Source organism: Perca fluviatilis, chromosome 8 (genome assembly GCF_010015445.1).
Source record: "Perca fluviatilis chromosome 8, GENO_Pfluv_1.0, whole genome shotgun sequence".
Lineage (NCBI taxonomy): Eukaryota > Metazoa > Chordata > Actinopteri > Perciformes > Percidae > Perca > Perca fluviatilis.
In genome coordinates this window covers 34,283,697-34,308,041 of record NC_053119.1, presented here as the reverse complement: position 1 = coordinate 34,308,041, position 24,345 = coordinate 34,283,697, and the positions used below count along the sequence as shown (strand labels likewise).

The following is a 24,345-nucleotide window of genomic DNA, read 5'->3' as shown; positions in this document are numbered from 1 at the left end:
ATGCATGTCTTTTCGCCAATGTCTCAAATTTCCTTCCACTTTCTTTGTTTTGGAATTTTAAACTCTGGTGGAATCATGAGGACTATGGTTAACTGCTCCTCAGATCTCTTCAGGGTAAATCCAGACATTTAGCTAGACTATCTGTCCAATCTGAGGTTTCTCTCGCATGACTTAAAGGAGAATTCCGGCCAATTTTACGTTTTACGTCAGATGAATGTGGTTGTATTCATATTTATTTGCCCCATTGGCGGGTAAGTTGTCACACTAGATTATCTAAAAATAAAAACACAACTAATGTGTGAATACTGATTTCCAGAACTGGAAATATAAACAAGCATGCCTAGAGAATCTGGATAAACAATACACATTTCAATCAAAACATATTAAGTGGCAAGATCACTTTACTTTGAACTTTAAACTCTAACGTTCTCTGGCTTGCACATAGATTCATGTTAACTGCATGGAATGCTGCCGATAACTTGCTTAACTTAACGTGTTTAACATGAACTAAACAGATGCCCTGTATTTGACTAATCAGACTCATTTTCAGAGTCACAATTCTGGCACACATAAATTGCCTGGCCTAATCATGGGCCCATTTGTTGCATTTTACACATTTTACCCAGGTCACTTTTGGACGACTGTCTGAAAATGTCTCCACACAGACGATGCAGAAGCATTCTTCATCATCTGATAATTTTTCTTCTTTTAGCTGCTTTATTCTTCGTAGGTCCAGATTTTGACCCGCCCCCTTGCTTCCCTTACTTTTGAAACAGCTTTTTGCAAGATTGAGGCTTATTCTTTTCTATTTCTAGTTGCTGCTTCACTGGCGTGTCAGTAAAAATTGCTGATATGCGTCGTTTTCGTCCTTTGCACATGTGACAACTTGCCCCAAAGTCATTGAGACAACTTGCCCCAAACTGACCTGTGTGCTAATGTTGGCTTAATCTCAGGGTTAGCTCAACATAGCACTTCAGCTAAAGTATCAAAAGACAAGTTATTGTCTCCTCTATTTTGTGCAAAATAATTATTTTTAACATTCATACCTAACAAAGTTGTATTGCATAAAATGTAAAGTGCAAATTTTTTACTGTGTCACTTTTGGCTTTCCATAGAGTTTTTGCTGCTTCCAAAGTTATTGCTGGATATACCAACCAAACTTTTCCTTCCCTTTTGTGGAGCACTAGCTGATAGCTGACAGGAACATCGTAACTACTGGCTAGCTGGCTCTTCGGTGTCTACCCTTCACAATAAAAGCCCAGCTTAAATTCACGCAAATCATTTCACTAAGAGGAAACTCAATAAAAAGCCATTTTGACGAAACTAGATATCAACAGACACTATTTCGTATTAAGTTGCTGTGAGCTGGAAATGCACCACTTCTAAACAGATGGCAGAACATAACTTAATCTTGGAACTTCCACCACAGCCCTGTGCAGTCTGGCAATGTCAGACTCACCCTGGGTACGATACGTTACATACATTAAAGTAATCTTACTAGCTCATTGCATAAATTTCCACAGTTATAAGAGGACTAACACTGTAAAGCAAATTTATCTGATTTTACTGTGTAAACTGTCTGTAACGTTAGCCATTTGTGGTAAAACATGTAACGTCAATTTTGTTATATAATTAGTTCTACAAATTCAAGTTTACATTTCCAAACTTAACGAGAGTGTCAGAAAAATGCAAAATGAGGATTTTTAATGCCGTTAATTAATGTTATCTAACTATTATAAACTGTATAACGTAGGTTAGTAACCATAACAGAACAATAATGTTTTATCATAGAAAAATTAACGTTATAGTCTTGCTAACTGCTGGCGCATTTTGCCTTGACATGCTGTTCAATAGCCAGCAGATGAAAATTAGCTCATTTACCTAAGTTAACGTTACACCACACTTCATTACTAGATATGATCAATATGTCCTTATTAACAGGTTATGTACCGCAGTCATTTAAAATAGCTGTGATAAAACCTCTTCTGAAAAAACCCACCCTCGATCCTGAGGTCTTAGCAAACTATAGACCTATATCTAACCTTCCCTTTCTATCCAAGATCCTTGAGAAGGTAGTTGCTAATCAGTTATGTGATTTTCTACATAGCAATAGTTTATTTGATGACTTTCAATCAGGATTTAGAAAGAACCATAGCACAGAGACGGCACTGGTGAAAATTACTAACGACCTTCTAACTGCTGCAGACAAAGGACTTGTCTCCATTCTTGTTTTACTAGATCTTAGTGCTACATTTGACACTATTGACCATACCATCCTGTTACAGAGATTGGACCATTTAGTTGGCATTAAAGGAATCACTCTAAGCTGGTTTAAGTCCTATTTCTCTGATCGATCTCAATTTGTTAATGTTAATGATAAATCCTCCAAGTACGCTAAAGTTAGCCATGGCGTTCCACAAGGCTCAGTGCTTGGACCAATTCTATTCTCCTTTATATATGCTTCCTCTTGGTAATATTATTAGGAAACACTCAATTAACTTTCACTGTTATGCGGATGACACCCAGTTATACTTGTCAATCAAACCAGACGAAACCAGTCAGCTAGCTAAACTTCAAGCGTGCATTAAAGATATAAAATCCTGGATGACCTATAATTTTCTGATGTTAAACTCTAACAAAACTGAAGTTATTGTGCTGGGCCCTAAACACCTCCGAACCTCATTATCTAAAGACATAGCTACTCTGGATGGTATTGCCCTGGCCTCCAGCACTACTGTCAGAAATCTAGGGGTTATTTTTGATCAGGATATATCCTTTAACACCCATCTAAAACAAACAAGAACAGCCTTTTTTCATCTTCGTAACATTGCCAAAATTAGGAATATCCTGTCTCAATACGACGCTGAGAAACTAGTCCATGTGTAACCGGTAGGTTAAGTGCCTGTCACGTGAGACATGTCACGTGAGATATCACGTGAGACGCACAGAAGTAAATGCCCGTCCGGTACGCTCCGACTTTCCCTTTGTCTGCTGTTGTCGCTGCCTGATGTGCCTCGTGTGCTGTTCTGATTTATGCTCCGGTGTTTGCTGGAGGAGATAGCAAGGTACTTTTACTGTTGGTCACTCTTATTGTGTGTTTTTGCTATGCCAGGATAGACATTGACTCTCTTGTTTTTTTCCTCTGTCCATGCAGAGTGCAGAGCCACGGCTCGGTTTTGCCTAGTTCCGAGTTTATTTACTTAGCTTACCTGTATCTTTCTAATCTTAACTTTTCTGTATCTTTTATGAGCGGGTTTGTTTGTATTGAGGGGGGTTCATTTAGTTTGGCTATTGTCTATTAGGTTGAGTGACTTTTACTCTGGCCTGAGATTTTAGAACTTTAGTGGTTGCTCAAGTTATTTGTGGAGGTGGTTACTTATAACTGGTTCATTTTATCAGTAACATTGCATGGTTTTAATGAGATTTAATGTGATTTGGGTTGATTTCTTTCAATATTTTGCCTGTTGTGTTTATTTGTAGTTTTTGTTTCTTTGGTTATATGATCCACCCACAATAAGCATTTTGACCACTCAAACAGTTTCACTTTAATAGTCTTTATCTGAAATGAATGAAATTCCCCTTTTCTACTGTGTTTTGTACGGTGGCCCTGAGAGGCCACAGCACGCAACAATAAGACAACACGTGCAAATACACCACAGCACGCACTAATAAGACAACACGTGCAAATAAGACAACACATGCAAATAAACCACAGCACGCAACAATAAGACAACACGTGCAAATAAACCACAGCACGCACTAATAAGACAACACGTGCAAATAAGACAACACGTGCAAATAAACCACAGCACGCACTAATAAGACAACACGTGCAAATAAACCACAGAACGCACTAATAAGACAACACGTGCAAATAAGACAACACGTGCAAATAAACCACAGCACGCACTAATAAGACAACACGCGCAAATAAGACAACACGCACTAATAAGACAACACGTGCAAATAAGACAACACGTGCAAATAAGACAACACGCGGCAAATAAGACAACACGTGCAAATAAGACAACACGTGCAAATAAGACAACACGCACTAATAAGACAACACGCAAATAAGACAACATGCACTAATAAGACAACACGCCAAATAAAGACAACACGCGCAGCCAATAAGACAAAACGCGACTAATAAGACAACACGCACTAATAAGACAACACGCACTAATAAGACAACACGCAAGTAAAACAACACGCGACTAATAAGACAACACGTGCAAATAAGACAACACGCACTAATAAGACAACGATCGCAAATAAGACAACACGCACTAATAAGACAACACGTGCAAATAAGACAACTCGCACGTAATAAGACAACACGCACTAATAAGACAACACGTGCAAATAAGACAACACGTGCAAAATAAGACAACACCTGCAAATAAACCACAGCACACACTAATAAGACAACACATGCCAATAGCCCACACCACAACGGAAGTGTTTTCCAGGGGACACTTTTTAGTGATGCACATGTGCCTCAACCATTGGCTTCGGTACATAGACAGACCAACAGGACAATTTTAACAATTTTCGCCCATTTTATTCATCACTAAATTCACTTCTGAATACGTTTTTGTGCGCGAGAAATGAACTCTTTAGATTTCGATAGGGCAGTCTTGCGCAAAATCGCGGTCGAATTGACAATTTGTTTCAAAGTTTTCGGAATTGAGTAGCTCCATAAAGTGACGATGACGCCAGCTAGGCGCGCGCCGGGCGCGTAGCTCGCTACTCAGACCCGCCTGCTCAGAGACCCCGGCTCTAAGCTGGAGGTCTCTCAGACCGCCTCGTCAAATAAGAGGCTTTTAGTTCGCCTTGATGGATTATTTGTTTATGTATCACAACACATGTCCATTTTAAGAGTAACCTGTGGTTAGCTGCATTTTCGGAGTTAAACTCCACAAGCGTGCGCAGAAACTAACAACCTCGCTGGCGCACATCACACACACACACACAACACACACACACACACACACACACACACACAGATACATAATAATAAAATACTGAGCACCCTACTTGTGCCAGACTGCCAGTAGGCTACATTCATTTAAAATATTAAACATTGCAGTTGGCGCCGGAGTGGAGCGCGTTGGTGGCATTGATTCTTAATTTTCCAACGGCTGATCGGTTGTCAGTTAAACTTCTCATCTTCAATCCTATCTGTATTTGTGAGAAGTGGCGTTGTCCTGAGTTGAAAGCCCTTATTAAATTCTGAAATGCAAACCTTTTTTTTTTTTGAAGGGCGCGCATGTGTGAGCACCCACGGGGGAAAACATAAATCGTACTACACACACACACACACACACACACACACACACACACACACACACACACACACACACACACACACACACACACACACACACACAGGGAGAGATACCCGTTTCTCTTCAGGAGAATTGTTTAAATTATTTATTATTAATTAATATATTATTAGCTTTAATTTTATTGTTTATGGTTTAGCTCTAACACCCCTAACTTATTCAAAAGAGTGGAACACGATCCGAATAGTGTATTAGTTTATGTCAGTTTAAATTATAAAAAGAAGTAGGCCTACGGGTCTGGCGGTCCTAGGTGTCCCTATTAGTGTTATGTGGAATTATCATTTATATATTATTGTAGTGTACTGTAAATGCCTAGGGACAACAGATGGAAATTAGCAATTCAAATTATAAAGGTTGGTGTCTCCCCTTTAGTCTACATAACATAGCATGTTACCACTTTATGTACAACTGTTCATTTATCATACAGACTGAAACTCAACTTCTAATAAATCAGAAAACAAATACACCAACAAAAAAGTATGAGCTAAATACCAAATCTAATGTATATAGCCTATGTCATAATTTAAACAAGTCTCCCGCATCTGCCTGCTGCGCTCTGGCCGTGTGTGTGTGTGTGTGTGTGTGTGTGTGTGTGTGTGTGTGTGTGTGTGTGTGTGTGTGTGTGTGTGTGTGTGTGTGTGTGTGTGTGTGTGTGTGTGTGTGTGTGTGTGTGTGTGTGTGTGTGTGTGTGTGTGTGTGTGTGTGTGTGTGTGTTGTGTGTGTTTTTTGTTTGTTGTGTGGCATAACGCCCTTCAAAAAATAAAAAAGGAGTCAAAAAATTGTTTGCATTTCAGAACGTTAGGAAATGGACAGCGGCCGACGCGAACACACACACCTATTAACTCGATAATAAAGCCGTAAAATAGGCTTTCAACTCAGGACAGCGCCACTTCTCACAAATACAGATAGGATTGGAGATGAGTAGTTAAACTGGCACGTAACCGCGATCAGCTTCGTGGGAAATTAAGAATCAATTCCACCAACATAACCAATCACACCATGACAGACGCTCCACTCAGCACCAACTGCTATGTTTAATTTTAAATGAATGTAGCCTACTGGTAGTCTGGCACATGTAGGGTGCTCAGTATTTTTATTATGTGTGTGTGTGTGTGTGTGTGTGTGTGTGTGTGTGTGTGTGTGTGTGTGTGTGTGTGAGACGGCCGGCCAGCGAGGTTGTTAAGCCTGCAAGCGCTTGTGGAGTTTAACTCCGAAAATGCAGCTAACCACAGGTTACTCTTAAAATGGACATGTGTTGTGATACTTAAACAAATAATCCATCAACGGCGAAATAAAAGCCTCTTATTTACGAGAGCGGTCTGAGAGACCTCCAGCTTAGAGCAGGGTCTCTGAGCAGGACTGTCTGAGTGACGAGCTAGCGCCCCGGCAGGCACTAGCTGGCTGTCGCGTCACTTTATGGAGCTACTCAATTCCGAAAACTTTGAAACAAATTGTCAATTCGGCAACGATTTTCGCAAGACTGCCTATATTCGAAATCTAAAGAGTTCATTTCTCGCCTAAAACGTATTCAGAAGTGAATTTAGTGATGAATAAAATGGCGAAAATTGTTAAAATTGTCCTGTTGTTGGTCTGTCTATGTACCGCAAAGCCAATGGTTGAGGCACATGTGCATCACTTAAAAGTGTCCCCTGGAAACACTTCCGTTGTGGTGTGGGCTATTTGCATGTGTTGTCTTATTAGTGTGTGCTGTGGTTTATTTGCAGGTGTTGTCTTATTTGCAGGTGTTGTCTTATTTGCAGGTGTTGTCTTATTTGCACGTGTTGTCTTATTAGTGCGTGTTGTCTTATTTGCACGTGTTGTCTTATTTGCACGTGTTGTCTTATTTGTCGCGTGTTGTCTTATTTGCACGTGTTGTCTTATTTGCACGTGTTGTCTTATTAGTGCGTGTTGTCTTATTTGCACGTGTTGTCTTATTTGCACGTGTTGTCTTATTAGTGCGTGCTGTGGTTTATTTGCACGTGTTGTCTTATTAGTGCGTGCTGTGGTTTATTTGCATGTGTTGTCTTATTTGCACGTGTTGTCTTATTGTTGCGTGCTGTGGTTTATTTGCATGTGTTGTCTTATTTGCACGTGTTGTCTTATTGTTGCGTGCTGTGGCCTCTCAGGGCCACCGTAGTTTTGTATTTTTGGTTGATTTGTTTGTGTTGTGTTGGTTTTGTTTTTAAGCTTATTGATGATAGTTATATTTTAAATTAACATTGTTTTTTTTGGGTTTACAATAAATTATTTTAAGTTGCCCAAACCAACCTCGTCTCGGATCATTTATGTGGACTTGCCTTTGTCGTGGGAATCCCCACATTGGTACTAAATGATATCAAATAAAATTTTAAATCCTTGGATTGAAAGTCCCAAGGTGGCGTTGTCAATTGTTGAATTGCTAAATTTTTTCTGGGCCTGGTTACACATGCATTCGTTACTTCCAGGCTGGACTATTGTAATTCCCTACTGTCAGGTTGCTCAAATAAGTCCCTTAAGACTCTCCAGCTCATCCAGAATGCTGCAGCGCATGTTCTCACAAGAACTAAGAAAAGAGATCATATTTCTCCTGTATTAGCTTCTCTGCATTGGCTTCCTGTAAAATCCAGGATTGAATTTAAAATCCTTCTCCTGACCTACAAAGCTCTAAATGGTCAAGCACCATCATATCTAGAATAGCTCCTAATACCTTATTGTCCCACTAGAGCACTGCGCTCCCAGAATGCAGAGTTACTTGTGGTACCTAGAGTCTCTAAAAGCAGAATGGGAGCGAGAGCCTTCAGTTATCAGGCTCCTCTCCTATGGAACCAGCTCCCAATCTGGGTTCGGGGGGCAGAAACTGTCACCACATTTAAGAATGAACTTAAAACTCTCCTATTTGATAAAGCTTATAGTTAGGGAGTGAGGAGTTGCAGCGCGCCGCCTCAACCCGGCCCACCTGCTTCTCGTGCGCGTCAGATTAATAATAATAACAAAAGTAGAGGGAGGCAGGCCAGCACAGCCCGATCCGGCAGGGGAGAGTTCCAAGCCCGAACAGGCTCCCTCTCCTTTTGACCTGTCTCTCTTAGTTACGCTGTTATAGTTCTAGACTGCCGGGGGAATTCCTTCCTTTGACACACTGAGCTGCTCTCTCCTCTCCCTTTCTATTACCATTTGTGTGCATCCCGTCCCAGAAATTCCTTCCTGCTGAACCCTGCTGCTTCCTGCTACGTCCATCCATGCTCTGCTGGGCCACGCTACATCCTGTAACGCCCTGCAGCGCCCTGATATGACATGAACTACTACGACTACCATTTGAAGTCACTGTTCCATTATTAATGTGACTATTATTGCCACTGTTCATCACATCCCCAAACGGCACCGTCAGACACCGCCTACCAAGAGCCTGGGTCTGTCCGAGGTTTCTTCCCAAGAGAAAGTTTTTCCTCGCCACTGTTGCACTGCTTGCTCTTGAGGGAATTACTGTAATTTTTGGGGCTTTGTAAATTATAGAGTGTGGTCTAGACCTACTCTATCTGTAAAGTGTCTCGAGATAACTCGTGTTATGATTTGATACTATAAATAAAATTGAATTGAATTGAAATTATTAATGTGTAATATTCTCCCAGTTAAATTAAGTACAGTTCAACATTATGCTATTGCGCGTTAATATTTAACTATGAGGGGCAGAAGCGGCGTCAGCCGATTTTGCCGGGGCTTCAGCCCAGAATGTTTTGAGTGTAGCCCTAAATGTATTTTGAAAAGTTGACTGACAAATATGAAACCAGACAATAGCCAAAACATTAGTTCCGTGAAAATTAAGGAAAAGCTCATAATCGCTGTTGCTGGGTTCCCTATCATTTATGATATGACGTTGTTTGCGTATAGGGACCAGTTAACGTTACCTGCCGGTCACCTCGTCTCTAAACAGTCCACTCGCAGTGAAGTCCTGCATGGGTCAACAGCTGGTGGCTGCTTGCTCTGCCTGCCTTCTGCTGCGGTTCAGCGGCTAACGAGCGAGCTAACTGCTAACAGACACCGCTGCGACCAACAAACAATACAAATAATCTCATTATATATGTCATTTATAAAAGGTTTCTAGTGCCAATGTATTGGCTGTGCAGAGGCTGCTTGTGCTTTTTCTTCAATCGTGTGTTGAACACGATTGTGTTTACATTCAACATGGCGGCTACCGAAGCCGTGCTTCACATGCCCGGCCATGACCGGCGACGGGCAGGTCAGTCTGACATATGACGATTTCATGCCGGTCATTGCTACAATTAACTGACAACATAAGTTACAGTTCTCAAGGACACACGCACACACGGACGCCACAGCACAGTCTCTTTTTCCTTTCTCTGAACTTCTCCTCCGTGTGTGGCGAGTACCCGCTCGCGGTGTGAAACGTGTGTGCACGCTATTCTCGCACATGTAGGGAACCTCGTGAATTAACCTACAACATGTCAGCTGTTTGGAAATTCTTCAGCGTGTGTGCAGAAGATAACAGGGAACAGAGAGACCGCCCGGGACAGGGAACAGAGAAACCCCGGCAGCAGGGGACAGAGAAGCCTCGGCAACAGGGGACAGAGAGGCCTCCGAGAAGAGGGGGCCGCAGCTAAGGCAGAACCCTTCATGCGGCCGATGGCGAAGGCAGAACCCTTCAAGCGGCGAACCGATCCAGTGAATGCTGAAGGTCACAGGCCGATGATGCCATCAGGACCACATCATCTGCAAAGAGCAGCGATGAGATCCCCAGCCCACCGAACTGCAACCCCTCCCCACCCCGACTACGCCTTGATATCCTGTCCATAAATATTACAAACAGGATTGGTGACAAAGTGCAGCCCTGGCGGAGGCCAACCATCACCTGAAACGAGTCTGACTTACTGCCGAGAACCCGGACACAGCTCTCACTTTGGTCGTACAGAGATTGGATGGCCCTGAGAAGAGACCCTCTCACCCCATACTCCCGCAGCACCTCCCACAGTATCTCCCGGGGGACCCGGTCATACGCCTTCTCCAAATCCACGAAACACACGTAGACCGGATGAGCATACTCCCGGCCGCCTCATCCAGCGCGTCCCCAGCGGGCCGCCTCGCGGGCGCCTCCCGGCTTATGGAGCTTCCTTTTCGGCCGCCTCCCGGCGTCCTTTCCCCGAGAAAATATGTGACATTTACATGTAAAAGACGAGAAAAACGTCTCCGTGAACACGTATCAATAGATTAAGAATAACGTTGACATTTACACGAACTGCCGTGAGACCGGGTTGCCTATTTACCCACCGAACTGTCATTATTCAACTATGACAGGGTAAAATCGGTTTTGCATTCTATCACCCCTTTAAGCCAAGCCCCCTTTCCTAACTAATGACCCGTTTATTGTAGACTATTGTGTGAGGTATCATTGAACTCAGCAGAGGGTTCCTTTTTCATTGATGACGATTTGCCCCGCCCCCTACAATTGGTACTAACACACCATCTCAAATGGCGCACACTTCACCGTGCGTGCTGTGTCTGACGGTTGTGCAAATGCAGGGTTGCAAAGAGGAGCGAGGACCCATCCAACGCTCTTTGCAGCTTTAATTATTATGATTTACCATGAAATCGGCCTTCCATGTGTGAAACTTTGCACGTAGGTCCAGTCCTATGCTAAACTTCCTCAACTGGCTTTGTGGGTCAATCATCCTAATGGTGGCACTACAGCAGCTGTGTAAAGTTTTAAACTTCATAAAATCCATAACAAATCAGTTGACATGATAGGACTTGTAACTGAAAAAAAAATGTAGGCCCAATTGAGGAGCAATATTCATATGCTTCTAGCTTGTATGAATTATGAAGCCCGTCACTTTTTTTCTCAAAAACTGTCAAACTATTAAAATTTTTGTGAAAAGCTGTGTGAGAAGGTGATACATCAACAGTAATACAAAATGTGAATAAGTAGCCTTGGTATTAGAAATTGGGTCGTCTATTACTCGTTAGACAAATGTGATTTCTGGATAGCCAATTTCCCAGTCTGACACTTATCTTTTGAGGGAAATAATACAATGAAAAAAAGCAGACAGACAGCAATTTCACTGTAACAAGGAAAACATTTATTTTATAGCATATCTCACATTATATTATATAATTTGAAACAGCAGATTGGGCAGTTTTCTTTATTCAGCTGCCTCTTTAGCCTGAAAACACAAATAAAAAAGGGTTTAATCAACTTATTTTCAAACAAATATAAATGACAGTAACTTTCTGTCAGATACAGATACTTATTGAATAAGAGATTAAATAGGCCTACATTTTAATTGTAGGTTTACCTTGCCAGAGTCACGGCTCTTTGCTCTCAACTTGTTGACCTGGGACTCTGCGATATCAGCGCGCTCCTCAGCCTCCTCCAGCTCATTCTGCACCTTTCTGCACTTGGACAGATGAGTGTTGGCCTGCTCCTCCTAAAAAACATAGAGATTGTCATTTTTGAATCTCCTTTAACACCAAAGGTATTCTTCGCATAAAATAAATCTGCCACAGTATCAAACTTTCAGTGTTGTGTAAATCTATATACTGTCCTTACCGCTTCCTCAGCCTGCCTCTTGTAGGCCTTGACCTTGAGCTGCAACTTGTCAACTAGATCCTGCAGCCTGGCAACGTTTTTCTTGTCCTCCTCAGTCTGTTAAAGTTTATTTTAAAGTAAATAAATGTTTTTGTAAAGTATGTTAAGTTGATTTGTATGTTAACTATCAATGTTACTGTACCTGATAGGTGAGCTCCTTCACCCTCCTCTCATATTTGCGGACACCCTTAATGGCATCTCCTCCGCGTCTCTGCTCAGCTTCAACCTCTGCCTCCAGTTCACGCACCTTCAATGAACAATAAGGCAATAAGAATACATCTTTTTTTAATAAGTTCAGCTCTGGAAATTCTTTCTTTCTTTCTTTCTTTCTTTCTTACCCTGGACTCAAGTTTTTGGAGCTGCTTCTTGCCACCCTTCATGGCCAGGTTCTCAGCCTCATCCAGGCGGTGCTGCAGGTCCTTAACAGTGACCTCAAGGTTCTTCTTCATCCTCTCCAGGTGGGAGCTGGTATCCTGCTCCTTCTTCAGCTCCTCAGCCATCATAGCAGCCTAGAGGAGGCAGCATAAATTGTTACTAAGAATTATCTTGGTAAAAGAGATATCCACACTATTAGATCCCTGCAGTGGAGGCAGTGTGCAGAATATTTCTTCTATCAATTTGGAACTATTTCCAGCACCATAACAAAGAATAAGCCGGGTGGAGCAGTAGTCAACCTGCATTAAAGCAACATTCCGTACCATAATTTTTTTGGCGCCCCTACAGTTTCAAAGTGCAATTCACTTGTTATGTACACTCCTGTGGTTAATGTGGATAGTTGTACACATGCATTTGTTATGATAACATTATGTATGTTATTTATGATAAGAAAAATAGGGAGTCTAGAACATGGCAAACACAGCCAACATCAAGTAACGTGAAATGCAACAACACAAGGCATAGTACTTAATGTTACTAGTCCAACAGCAAGATGGCGAGCTTGGCGTCCGTCTTGCAGACTATTAACGTTATTCCCGAAATTTCTAGAAGCTCATACAAGATTATCTTTTGCTTGGTCACTCTCTTTTCTGTTATTAGCTTCCTCCATATCTTCTATGGTCTCTTCGCCTGTGTCGTAGAGGCTGCTGAACTCGCATTCATTGCCCGTTCACCCTGGCTGGGGTTCAAGCATGACACCGGTGCCTCTCCCTGCCAGTATTATATCTAAAAAAACACTTTGGAGTTGAATTAAGAACAAATGAAATGTAAACCTACATCAGTGATGGCCTTCTTGGCCTTCTCCTCTGCATTCCTTGCTTCCTGAACAGTGTCATCCACTTCACTCTGGACCTGGACCAGGTCAGACTCAAGTTTCTTCTTGGAGTTCAGAAGGCTTGTGTTCTAAAATGGAAAAAAAGATTTAGGCACTTTTGTCATCAAATAACTGGTTTTCATGTTATTTAAAATGTCATTAGATTTTTTAATTATTGAAGAAATGATTGGGCTCATTCACCTGAGAGTGCAGAAGTCCAACACGCTCACTGGCATCCACCAGCTCCTGCTCAGCAGTTTTGCGACTTCTCTCCGTCTGTTCCAGAGCAACTCTAAGCTCCTCAATTTCAGCTACCATCAGACCATTTCTGCGATCCACCATAGCAGCTTGTTCCTTGAACTCCTCCTGTGCTCTGACAGCATCATCAAGGTGCAGTTGTGCATCCTAGTGAAAAAATATCAGGAAAGTATTCACATGAATGCCACAATGTACCTGCACTGATCATAGTCTGTGAAACAGCTCTGTGTCTAACAATACCTTCAGCTGTGCCTGCACATTTCTCAGCTGCTTCTGGGACTCAGCAGCCTGGCGATTGGCGTGGCTCAGCTGAATCTCCATCTCATTCAGGTCTCCCTCCATCTTCTTCTTGATTCTCAGGGCATCGTTTCTGCTCCTGACCTCAGAATCCAGATTGCTTTGCATGGAGTCAATCACCCTCTGGCTGTTCCTCTTGATCTGCTCCATCTCCTCATCTTTCTCTGCCAGCTTCCTATCCACCTCACCCTTAATCTGGTTGAGCTCCAGCTGGACACGCAGGATCTTAGACTCTTCATGTTCCAGAGTTCCCTGATGATATCAAATAATAAAATGTTGATCTCTGCCTTTAAACCTTTTAATGTATATTTGTCCATGATTGGGATTTTTCTCACAAGATGTCCCCAGAAAAAACGTACCTCAGCCTCTTCAAGAGCCGTCTGGATCTCAGTCTTTTCGGTCTCCACCTGCTTCTTGGACTTCTCCAGCTCATGGATACTCTTGCCAGTCTCACCAATCTGTTCAGTCAGATCTGAGATCTCCTCTGCAGAGAGATACACGTTTTATATTGTTAAGCCTTAGAATGTAAAATATAAACACTTTATTCTAACACATACAAGAAATACATGTGGTGAATACAATGTAACTGTTACATAATGTAGAACTCACGTTGCAGGTTCTTGTTTTCACGCTTCATGGTCTCCAGCTGATCTAAAGATTCCTCATAAGAGTTCTTCATCTTGAACAGCTCAGTGCTGAGTGAACGAGTCTCCTTCTGTGCTCCCTCGAGCTCTGCTTGACCCTCCTCGTACTTCTGTTTCCACTCTGCCAACACCTGAATAACACCATTTATACTGTTCAGTTGGTTATGTAGCAATGGGAAGACAAATAAATATATCTTTAATTGTTTGTATGGCTTGGCCGCACAAAGCAAACAATGCTACCTTATCAAAGTTCCTCTGCTTCTTGTCCAGGTTGGCAGCCAGCCCATTGGCCCTCTCCACATCAATCATGAGGTCCTCCACCTCACTCTGGAGCCTCTGTTTGGTTTTCTCAAGAGAAGCACACTTGGAATTCACTGCCTCAATCTGCTCCTCAGCCTCCTGAAGACGCTGAGCCAGCTTTTTCCTGTTTGAAAAAGGTAAGATTTGTTTCCCACTGAAAACTATGAAGTTACCTGAAGCCTTAGTAACAAGAATCTGCAAGGGGAGATCTTATATTTTGAGTGTTGCATTGTTGTAATTTTGAAGCCTAATTTTCTTACGGAAGCGAGTTTTGGAAAGGGTGGGTGGGCAATTTATGATCAGCCTAGTATTGTTATTAATGGTTAGTTAGGTTTTTAAAGATCTATATGAACATCATAAGGGAGAGCTGTAAAATTATTGCTCCAAAGTTGAGTTATGCTCAAATCATAGACTGGCCATTGAATTGTTTGAATGTTACTCACTTGGATTCCTCAAGCTCCTCAGTGCGCTGGATAGCATCAGTTTCATACTTAGATCTCCACTGAGCCACCTCACTGTTGGCCTTGGACATTCCACGCTGCAGCTCAGCCTTGGCCTCTTGCTCCTCCTCAAACTGCTCCCTCAGCAGATCACAGTCATGGCGGGCTGATTGCAGTCCATGGGCAAGAGCATTCTTAGCCTGGTGTAAGAAATATGATTGAATTTACAAAATTCCTGAATCCCAAACAAATAATACCAATACACACTTACTTAAATGTTTCTTACCTTAACCTCCTCTTCAACATGTCTTTTCAGCTCCTCAATCTGTTGTGTGAATGCCTGTTTGCCTCTGGTCAGCTGGGAGACAAGAGCTTCTTTCTCTTCAACTTGACGGCTGAACTCACCTTGTGTGAAAGATGTCATGATACATTAGTTTATATCATGTTTCTTAATAACATACACAACACATCATTAACAGATAGCTTGTAGATACCATTTTCTGTCAGGAGACGTGCTCTCTGTGCACTTGTGTCATTGATTTGACGGACATTTTCATCATTCTTGGTCTTCAGTTCGCTGAGTTGGTCCTCTAGAGTACGGCACATCTTTTCAAGATTTCCCTAATGAGTAAACAGAGATGAGCTCAGCGATCAAATGTTATCTATAATATTAATTTTTTTTATTACTGTACTAATTTGGGTAATAGCATGTAATGCATGGTTTACCTTTGCTTTAGCAACATTCTCCATGTTGCTGGAGAGGTCATCAATCTCCATCTTGTATTCACTCTTTTCCTTCTCAAGCTTCTGCTTTACACGCTGGAGGTTGTCGATCTGCTCTCCCAGCTCAGCAACGCTGTCAGCCTGCTTCTTGCGAAGAGCAGCAGCAGTGGCTTCATGCTGCAGAGTGGACTCCTCAAGATCACGACGGAGCTTCTGGAACTCGGCTTCACGCTTCTTGTTCATCTCAATCTGAGAAGCAGTGGCACCACCGGCCTCCTCCAGCCTCTCACTGATCTCCTCAAGTTCCCTGGAGAGGTCAGCTCTCTGCTTCTCAACCTTGGCACGAGCAGCACGCTCAGCCTCAATCTCCTCCTCCAGTTCCTCAATACGAGCCTGTTGAATATAGATATAAGATCGTTCACTGCACTTTTACTTTTAATTAACAAATTGGAAACATTTGCAGGAATGGTTTCTGTAAAACCATATGTCACCTGGAGCTCCTTGATCTTCTTCTGAAGCTGAGCACCCAGTGACTGCTCATCTTCAACTTTGCTAAGGAGCTGACTGATTTCAAAGTCCTTCCTGTGAGAATTATAAAGTACAGATTTAATGCAGTTGACCGCAATTTTTTTTAAAGAGCTCTTGTTGTACAAATTCAAAAACTGTTACTTTTTGATCTTCTCATCAGACTGCTGCTTCTCATTCTCAAGATCCATGATGGATTCCTGGGCCAGTTTCAGATCACCCTCAAGCTTTCTCTTGGATCTCTCAAGGTCCATACGGAGCTTCTTCTCTTGCTCCAGAGAACCCTCAAGCTAAGAAATAAGATGAGTTTTTAATCATCACATTCAAGAAGAATCCTGCTTTGCCAATCAAAGAGACTTTGTAAACTTACATCATCCACTTGCTGCTCAAGCTTGGTCTTGGCCTTGGTCAGAGTGTTGACTTTGTCTTCCTCTGCCTGCAGGTCATCAAGAGTCTGCTGATGAGCTTCCTGAAGGGCTTTCTTTTCCTTAGTCAGCTTAGCAATGCTCTCATCTTGAGAGGCCATCTCCTCTGTCAGGTTCTTAACCTAAGTGTGCAAGAAAGATCTTGTCTTTAAACGATCATAATTATAATTTTACTTGATCTGATGGACAGATTATTATTTACGAACCTTGTTCTCTGTGGCATGTTTCTCTTTTTCCACTTTGGCCAAGGTAAGCTCCAGGTCATCAATATCCTTCTTGAGCTCAGAGCATTCATCCTCCAGCTTTCTCTTCTTGGCAGTGAGCTCAGCATTGATTTCCTCTTCATCCTCCAGTCTCTCAGTTGTCTCTTTGAGTTTGGCCTCCATCTGAATCTTACTCTTGATAAGTCCCTCACATCTCTCTTCAGCATCATTCAGATTTTCTGATTCCTAATTAATTTTATAAAGATAGATGTTAGCACATCCACTTTGAAAAACATGAAAAGCACAACTGTCTATCGATGTGTACTTACAGATGCTACTTGCAGCTGCAGATCATTCTTCTCCTGCATAAGGGACACCATCTTCTCCTCCAGTTCCTTCTTCTTGGCCAGGGCAGTAGCCAAGTCAGTTTTCATCTTATCATAGTTCTCCTTCATACTTGCCAGCTCCTTTTCAGTTTCAGCAGTCTTTAGCAGAGGCTTGATCTTGTAGTACACCTTCATCCATGGCCAGTGTTTGACATTCATGAATGAGCGGATATTGTACTGGATAGTATATATGGCTTCCCTGAGGACAAGAAGTAGCTGTTATGGACAATATTGATTTTTTATACCATGATTCAGAATGAACTGTTTTCAACATGCCTCCGCTCCGTCATCTTCACAAACTCCTTTCTCATGACATAACCACGGGCCAAAGCCTGAGTCATGGTGACCAGAGATGACAGTTTTTCATCTCTCATCTCCTCAAGGACACCCAGCAGACCGGCCTTGAAGAACACCTGATCAAACAAAAAATAAAACTGAATGGAGGATGAACTCAGATAGTGAATTCGTCACACCCTGTAAAACATTAAAGCATTTTCACTTACCCTACATGTTTCACGGCTTCTAAGGCGGAGGTGTTTTATAAATGGCCACATGCAGGCTACTTTGCCTCTATACTTAAAATAAATCACTTATTCCTTAGCACCAAACTCTACAATCACGTAAGTACTTCTTAGATTTTTTCATTTATTATTAACAGATATCATTTAATACATATATAGTTAACAGAAAAACAAGCAAACACACTGGACTGAAGAGCCTAACCTCTTTGGTCATTATTCTACAGTAAAATAAAGAAAGTGAGGTCTTTACCTTTGTGTGTCCGAATTTGTACTCGTCATGTGGAATATCAATTGACCCAAGCAGCTTCTCTGAAGCCTTCTTGTTGTCAATGAACTGGCCCTCGGGGATGACACTGGCATTCAGCACCTTGTACCTTGAGTTGTATGAGAGAGGTAAAGGTCAGTGTGAGCATTTTCTTTTAATAATCTGTATCAAAATTCTCTTAAAATATCGATTGATACCTCTGCTTGAAGTCAGCATAGAGGATTCTGCTGGGGAAACCTTTTCTGCAGATTCTGATACCCTCCAGCACACCGTTACACCTGAGCTGGTGGATGACCAGGAAGTTCTCCATGAGACCTGTAAAAATATATATTCCTTAATTACTTCTTTGACTTAATAGTTTCTTAGTTAAATCAGCAAACAATTAAATAAACAATATTAACAAAACAAAACCACTCCCTAAAGAATATCTTAAGATTGTGTTCTTTATATACCTGGAGTCTTTGTTTCATTGGGAATCAGGCAGCGCACAAAGTGAGGATGGGTGCTCCTCAAGTTAGTCATCAGCTTCCCCAAGTTCTCCTGTAGATTCAAAATGGGGAGTCTTATCATGACATGTAATCAATTGTGAGTTTGAGCATAAACCGAGATATATATATATATATATATATATATATATATATATATATATATATATATATATATATATATATATATATATATATATATATATAGTATAAGATAAGTTTGCTATGTTAAAACCTACCCTAAACTGTGAAGACACAGTCTGCATAGAACCACCCTTTTTCTTGCCTCCCTTCTTGGTAGCATCTGTTGAGGATTTTAAGTAGACGTGTTTTGTTAGAATAACAAATAAACTGTACATGAACATTTTCTACAGTTAGTTGAAAATATACAGTATAACCTATAAACATGTTTTAGTTTACTGTAGTTACTATCATACCCTCAACGACGGGAGGGAAGCAGATAGCCAGCAGTTTCACTGGGGATTTCTGGTACAGCTGACAGACGGAGTCATTCAGTGGATCCTTGTTCTTGTCCAGCCAGCCAGTGATATTGTAGTCCACAGTACCAGCGTAGTGCACCAGGGAGAAGTGGGCCTCAATCTTGCCTTTCTTGGGGGGCTTAGGCTTCTCAAATGCTTTGTTTTTGCCAAGATGCTGGTCATACAGCTTGTTCTTGAAGGATGTGTCTGAGGCCTTGGGGAACATGCACTCCTCTTCAAGGATGGAGAAGATGCCCATGGGCTTGAAAAAAGTGGAGAGAAATACAGTATTAGTTGATTAGGTGTCATCAGGTGACACATACAAGTGATGAAGTGATTACCTTTTCAATGAGCTCAATGCAGGCAGCCAAGTCCATGCCAAAGTCAATGAACGCCCAGACAATACCCTCCTTCTTGTACTCCTCTTGCTCCAGGACAAACATGGTGTGGTTGAAAAACTGTTGCAGTTTCTCATTGGTGAAGTTGATGCACAGCTGTTCCAAGGTGTTGAACTGTGAGGGGACAATTCATCAGTATAATTTCTCGCAGGGCATTAACAATGATTCTGTTATGAAAAGTATCAGCTTCTGAAATGAAGCTTACGTCAAAGATTTCAAAACCAGCAATATCCAGGACACCAATGTAGAACTGTCTTGCTTGTTTAGTGTCCAACATCTGGTTAATACGAATGACCATCCACAAGAACATCCTCTCATAGATAGCCTTTGCCAGGGCAGGCACTGAGTTCATCACCTGAATTAATAGAAAGAATGTGATTTAATGTGAGTCAACCTTTTTGTAAAATCATTGGTATTGATTATTGGTATTTCTTCTAATCTCTCTAATAAAGGCAGGAATCTGTGTGAGTGAGTCCGGTTATCCAGTTGAACGTGGGGACCTGAATGTACGAAAGATGTCACATGCAGGTTAATGGACTCAGCATTTAACTAAGAGGAAACTCAATAAAATATTGTACACAACAATTTATTTTGCCGACAACAGATGTCAAACAAAAGCCCATTTTGTATTAGGTTGCTGTGAGCTGTAAATTTATCACGCATAAGGTCGAACATAATATTATGTTGGAGCCTGACCTGGCAAAACCTGAAAGCTCTGAAATGAAAAGACTTGGGTCGCAGACAAAGTAGCTTTCCTTACTTGTCACCCTTTCTCTGACTTGGAATGTTGGTGTTGGTAGTGTTAGAACTAGGCCTAGTCAAAAGGTAACGTTAATAATTTTGAGAGGAAAAATTGAAATCTGCAATGTAAATTAACTTTCTCTGTCAGGAAAGTTTACAGTTGAGTTTTAAGTGATTTTTAAGTTATTTCTGGGTACAATGATTTACAATTGTAACATATTCTAAATTTTTCATACCTAAGCAACATAACAAATCTATAGCTGTTTTTTTGTTTTACTAGAACTAACATAACTAATCTGTTTAAATAGTAGGATATTGATGATTCATGTTTACCTGAGGTACAGTCTGTCCCTTGGTGACATACTCATTTCCAACCTTCACTCTGGGAAAGCACAGAGCCTTGAGCATGTCAGCGGAGTTCAGACCCAGCAAGTAAGCAACCTTGTCAGCCTCTGAAAATAGTTCAGAGATTTCCATCATGATGTAAACAGACACCAGTGTGATTAAGAACTTCCTTACTTCTATTCACTCTGAGCTGCCATTCAGTACTCACCCTCTGTGCCATCAGGCTCAGCCTGCTCCTCACGCTGCTTCTGCTTGAACTTCATGTTACCATGGTGGAGCACAGCACCAGTCATCCTGTAGATGGCCATTTTCTCTTCATTGGTGAAGCCCAGGATATCAATGGCATTCTGAGTTCAAAAGAGGTTGACACAAAACATATTAACTTTTAGAAGAATGCACTTGCATTAAATGGAAAAAAGTACATTAAAATATTTTGAAGTGAAGATAACTTACATCAGTGGCTTCCAGCTCAACTTTGTCATCAATGCTGGCCACAGTGATCTGACCCATGCTACACATGGGGAAGTCGTAGGGGTTGGTGGTGATGAGTGCCATATCTGGAGATCAAAAAAGGGTGGAAATGTCAGAACATTTGTTTCATATGAAAAAAGGTTAAACCATGTGCATCCTCTCAATCTTCTTACCAAGTATCTCAGGGATGTGGCCGGTCATCATCTGGAAGAAGATGTGGTAGCCTCTTTCATCAGAAAGCTGGTATGTCACTCTGGACTTCTCCAGCAGATCTACAAATATTGTTCATAAATTACAGTCTGGCCAATCCTCAATTCCAATCGTTTGTATGTACTATGAGTATTATTACTTACATGTCTCAATGTCAGCACTAGCCAGTTTGCCAGTTGCGCCGAAATGAATTCTGATGAATTTACCCTGTTTGGAACAAAGGATTTTTAATGTCCCTCTATAATGGCAATCTGTGACAAGACCTCTCTAATATGCAGAAATTGTTCCATACTTACAAAACGAGAAGAGTTGTCATTCCTAATAGTTTTGGCGTTACCATAGGCCTCCAGCAGGGGATTGGCTGCAATAATTTGATCCTCCAGTGACCCCTATAATCCAAGTTTAGAATTACAGTCAGAAAATGACTATTTTTCTCCCTTGAAAAATATTTTAGAGCAGAAGAACCCTGAATTATAATCATACAGTAACATACCTTTCCGTCGTCCTTCTTCGGTCCACCAACTGCGATTGTTGCAAAGTACTGGATGACACGCTTGGTGTTCACAGTCTTTCCAGCACCAGATTCTCCACTAGGTATGGACACAGACTTTTAAGAATTTGATCAAGATATTTGACTATGTTAAACAAAGTCAACAAATGTAAATGTAACAAACTTACGTGATCAAGACAGACTGGTTCTCCCTATCTGTTAAAGCAAAAACAAAATGATTAACTATGCTTTACTGCAACAGAAATGTCATATACTGATAAATTCCACATTGTTATGGTAATAACTTACCAGTTTGCATGAACTGAAAAGCGTTGTCAGAGACAGAGAAGATATGGGGTGGAGCCTCCATACGCTTCTTACCTCTATAGGCACTTACACATTCAGAATCGTACACTGGGAGCCACTTGTAGGGGTTCACAGTAGCACAGAACAACCCAGAGTAAGTCTGAAAGTGATCATAGAGATTCAACAGTTAACTCTGTTTCCTACAAGTATAGCGATTTGCAATAGTTCTCTTTTCTCATTAGGCAGATTGTCTTACGTAGATCATCCATGCTGCATAACGCTCTTTGAGGTTATACAGCACAGAGGCTTCATTGAGATGGGTCATCATGGCCATGTCCTCAATCTTGTCATACTTGGGAGGGTTCATTGGATAGACGTCAGCTTCTTTCACTACCCTCTCCTGGAATAGGACATTTATCACAATGAGAACTAATCATATTGAATTGCCGGTTGAGTCTGACTGACTTGATACCAACCTCCTTAGTGTCCAAGGTTTCGACGGTTACTTTGTCACCATCTTTCTTGAGGATTTTTCCCTTCAAGTACAGCTCCTTGACATCGGCCACGTAGCAGGCACTCTTGGCATCAAATGGTGCAGTTTGAGCCTCAATTCTCTCCCTTTCTGGCTTACGAAGGTAAATGGCAGCTTTGCCATAAGTGGCCATCTCTGCGTCCGTACTCATGGTGGCGGCTGATGTCTGTTAGATAATTACAAAGGAACTTCCATCTTGGACTAATATTTTTAAGTCCATGTCATTTATTATATTACATAATTAAACAGCATTTAAAATTTAGCTGAATACAAAACATATCCACACTGAAACCATGTCTGGTATCGTTACAGGTACGCTTTGACTTCAAAATGACTAGTAAGTTTTTCAGACTTATTGTTACTAAGAATATATACTAACCTCTTGTTTAGACACTCAATGATGAAGAAAAGTTAAACATTTAAAGTTGTCCTTACCTGACCTCCTCTTTGTCAACAGTATTCACCAATCCTTTTTAAAAGGTCCTGTTCTTGTTGCTAGAGTAGGTGTAAAAACAAGATGCACTCAATAAATGTTTCAAATGATCTCAAGCTGATGAGAACATAGCCGCAACCACAAGCAGGAACTCCCAGGTCTTCTGTGTCACACACTGTATCCACAAGGAGCTTTTATATTAAATCATTTTTGATGACACCCCACAAGTTAAATGTGGTAAGCATACCAAATTTGGTATTACAGATAGGCAGATATTTGTTGTAATTATATATCATCTGATGCATCAGGTTTCTGTTGATATGGCCAGGTCTTGATTTTTGCTTACTGATTAATTCTATTTAAGTTTATTATAGGCTCTTGAACTCTTCATTTAACAGTTTAAAGAACAGAAAATTAAAAATAGGTCTGTCAAGCAATTTCAAAAAATTTAACATTTAAAAATGAATGCTTTGTGACTAGTTAATCTATATTAATCTTATATATCAATATTTGCCATCAGAAGCATTCCAACAATATCAAATCAAATGGATTTTGGTAGATGAGTGAATCAATGAATTGACATTATTAGGACTTATTATTAGGATAAACATAAACATACACGTGTGTGCACGCACACACACATACACGCACACACACACACACACACACACACACACACACACACACACACACACACACATAAAAACCACACACACACACACACATTGCGCAGCATCAAGAGAGAAAGGGGCAGTGATGACTCCACAGTCCGCCAACTTGCTGCTCCCACTACTGTGGTTAAATTTCAACCTTGCTGTGTAATTTTGAGAGTTTTATTTTTTGTAAAAAAACAAAAAAAAAAACATATCCCAAGCAATAATAATTTAAGTCTATGTCTGCATTAATGACGGGGTCATAGCAGCTTCCTGATAACACTGACTCCTCTGTGTGACCAAAACCAAGGTCATTTAGGCTGAATCCAGTGCTCTTTTGGACGACCTCCTGTGCTGACATCATTCACAGAAGACCTTCCTATCTGTGCAATAAGCCTGCAACAGTGACTTAAAGGTGCTCTGCCACATAAAATTGTTTTTACTTGTATTTTTTGAAATATGTTTGGTCCGTATGTGTTTGTGTTATGTCGTGAATGTGAAAATAAACGGTTACCTCCTCTGTCAGCTCTATCCACTGAAAAGAAATAAGCGGAGAAATCAGACCAATTACAAAAGCTGGTCAATCTGACGTGGTGTTCATTACTATTCATGAGCTCGCTCAGTTGCGCTGGGTAAAGGAT

At 41.2% G+C, this 24,345-nt stretch overlaps 1 protein-coding gene across 2 annotated transcripts; it reads right to left on the bottom strand.

The window, feature by feature from the left end:
• Window positions 1-11,477: 11,477 nt before the first annotated feature.
• LOC120563662 (myosin heavy chain, fast skeletal muscle-like) lies at window positions 11,478-23,227 on the bottom strand. Of its 2 annotated transcripts, none has more exons than XM_039808007.1 (40): window positions 23,054-23,227; window positions 22,563-22,784; window positions 22,343-22,486; window positions 22,090-22,246; window positions 21,969-21,996; window positions 21,784-21,880; window positions 21,587-21,679; window positions 21,434-21,497; window positions 21,254-21,352; window positions 21,063-21,166; window positions 20,818-20,956; window positions 20,598-20,716; window positions 19,729-19,878; window positions 19,467-19,637; window positions 19,084-19,387; window positions 18,886-18,950; window positions 18,614-18,701; window positions 18,359-18,476; window positions 18,147-18,270; window positions 17,652-17,788; window positions 17,319-17,574; window positions 16,993-17,235; window positions 16,732-16,908; window positions 16,506-16,651; window positions 16,328-16,418; window positions 15,840-16,229; window positions 15,608-15,734; window positions 15,400-15,518; window positions 15,117-15,313; window positions 14,614-14,797; window positions 14,339-14,504; window positions 14,089-14,213; window positions 13,673-13,981; window positions 13,376-13,579; window positions 13,138-13,263; window positions 12,264-12,434; window positions 12,068-12,172; window positions 11,887-11,982; window positions 11,633-11,764; window positions 11,478-11,500 (listed from the first exon to the last, which is right to left on the bottom strand). In XM_039808007.1, the coding sequence occupies exons 2-40, from the start codon at window positions 22,767-22,769 to the stop codon at window positions 11,480-11,482; spliced, it is 5,793 nt and encodes a 1,930-aa protein (XP_039663941.1). In that variant the 5' UTR covers window positions 22,770-22,784; window positions 23,054-23,227; the 3' UTR covers window positions 11,478-11,479. The 2 variants fall into 2 exon arrangements, with proteins under 2 accessions (XP_039663941.1, XP_039663942.1); XM_039808008.1 differs by having other exon boundaries at window positions 23,059-23,227.
• Window positions 23,228-24,345: the final 1,118 nt, after the last annotated feature.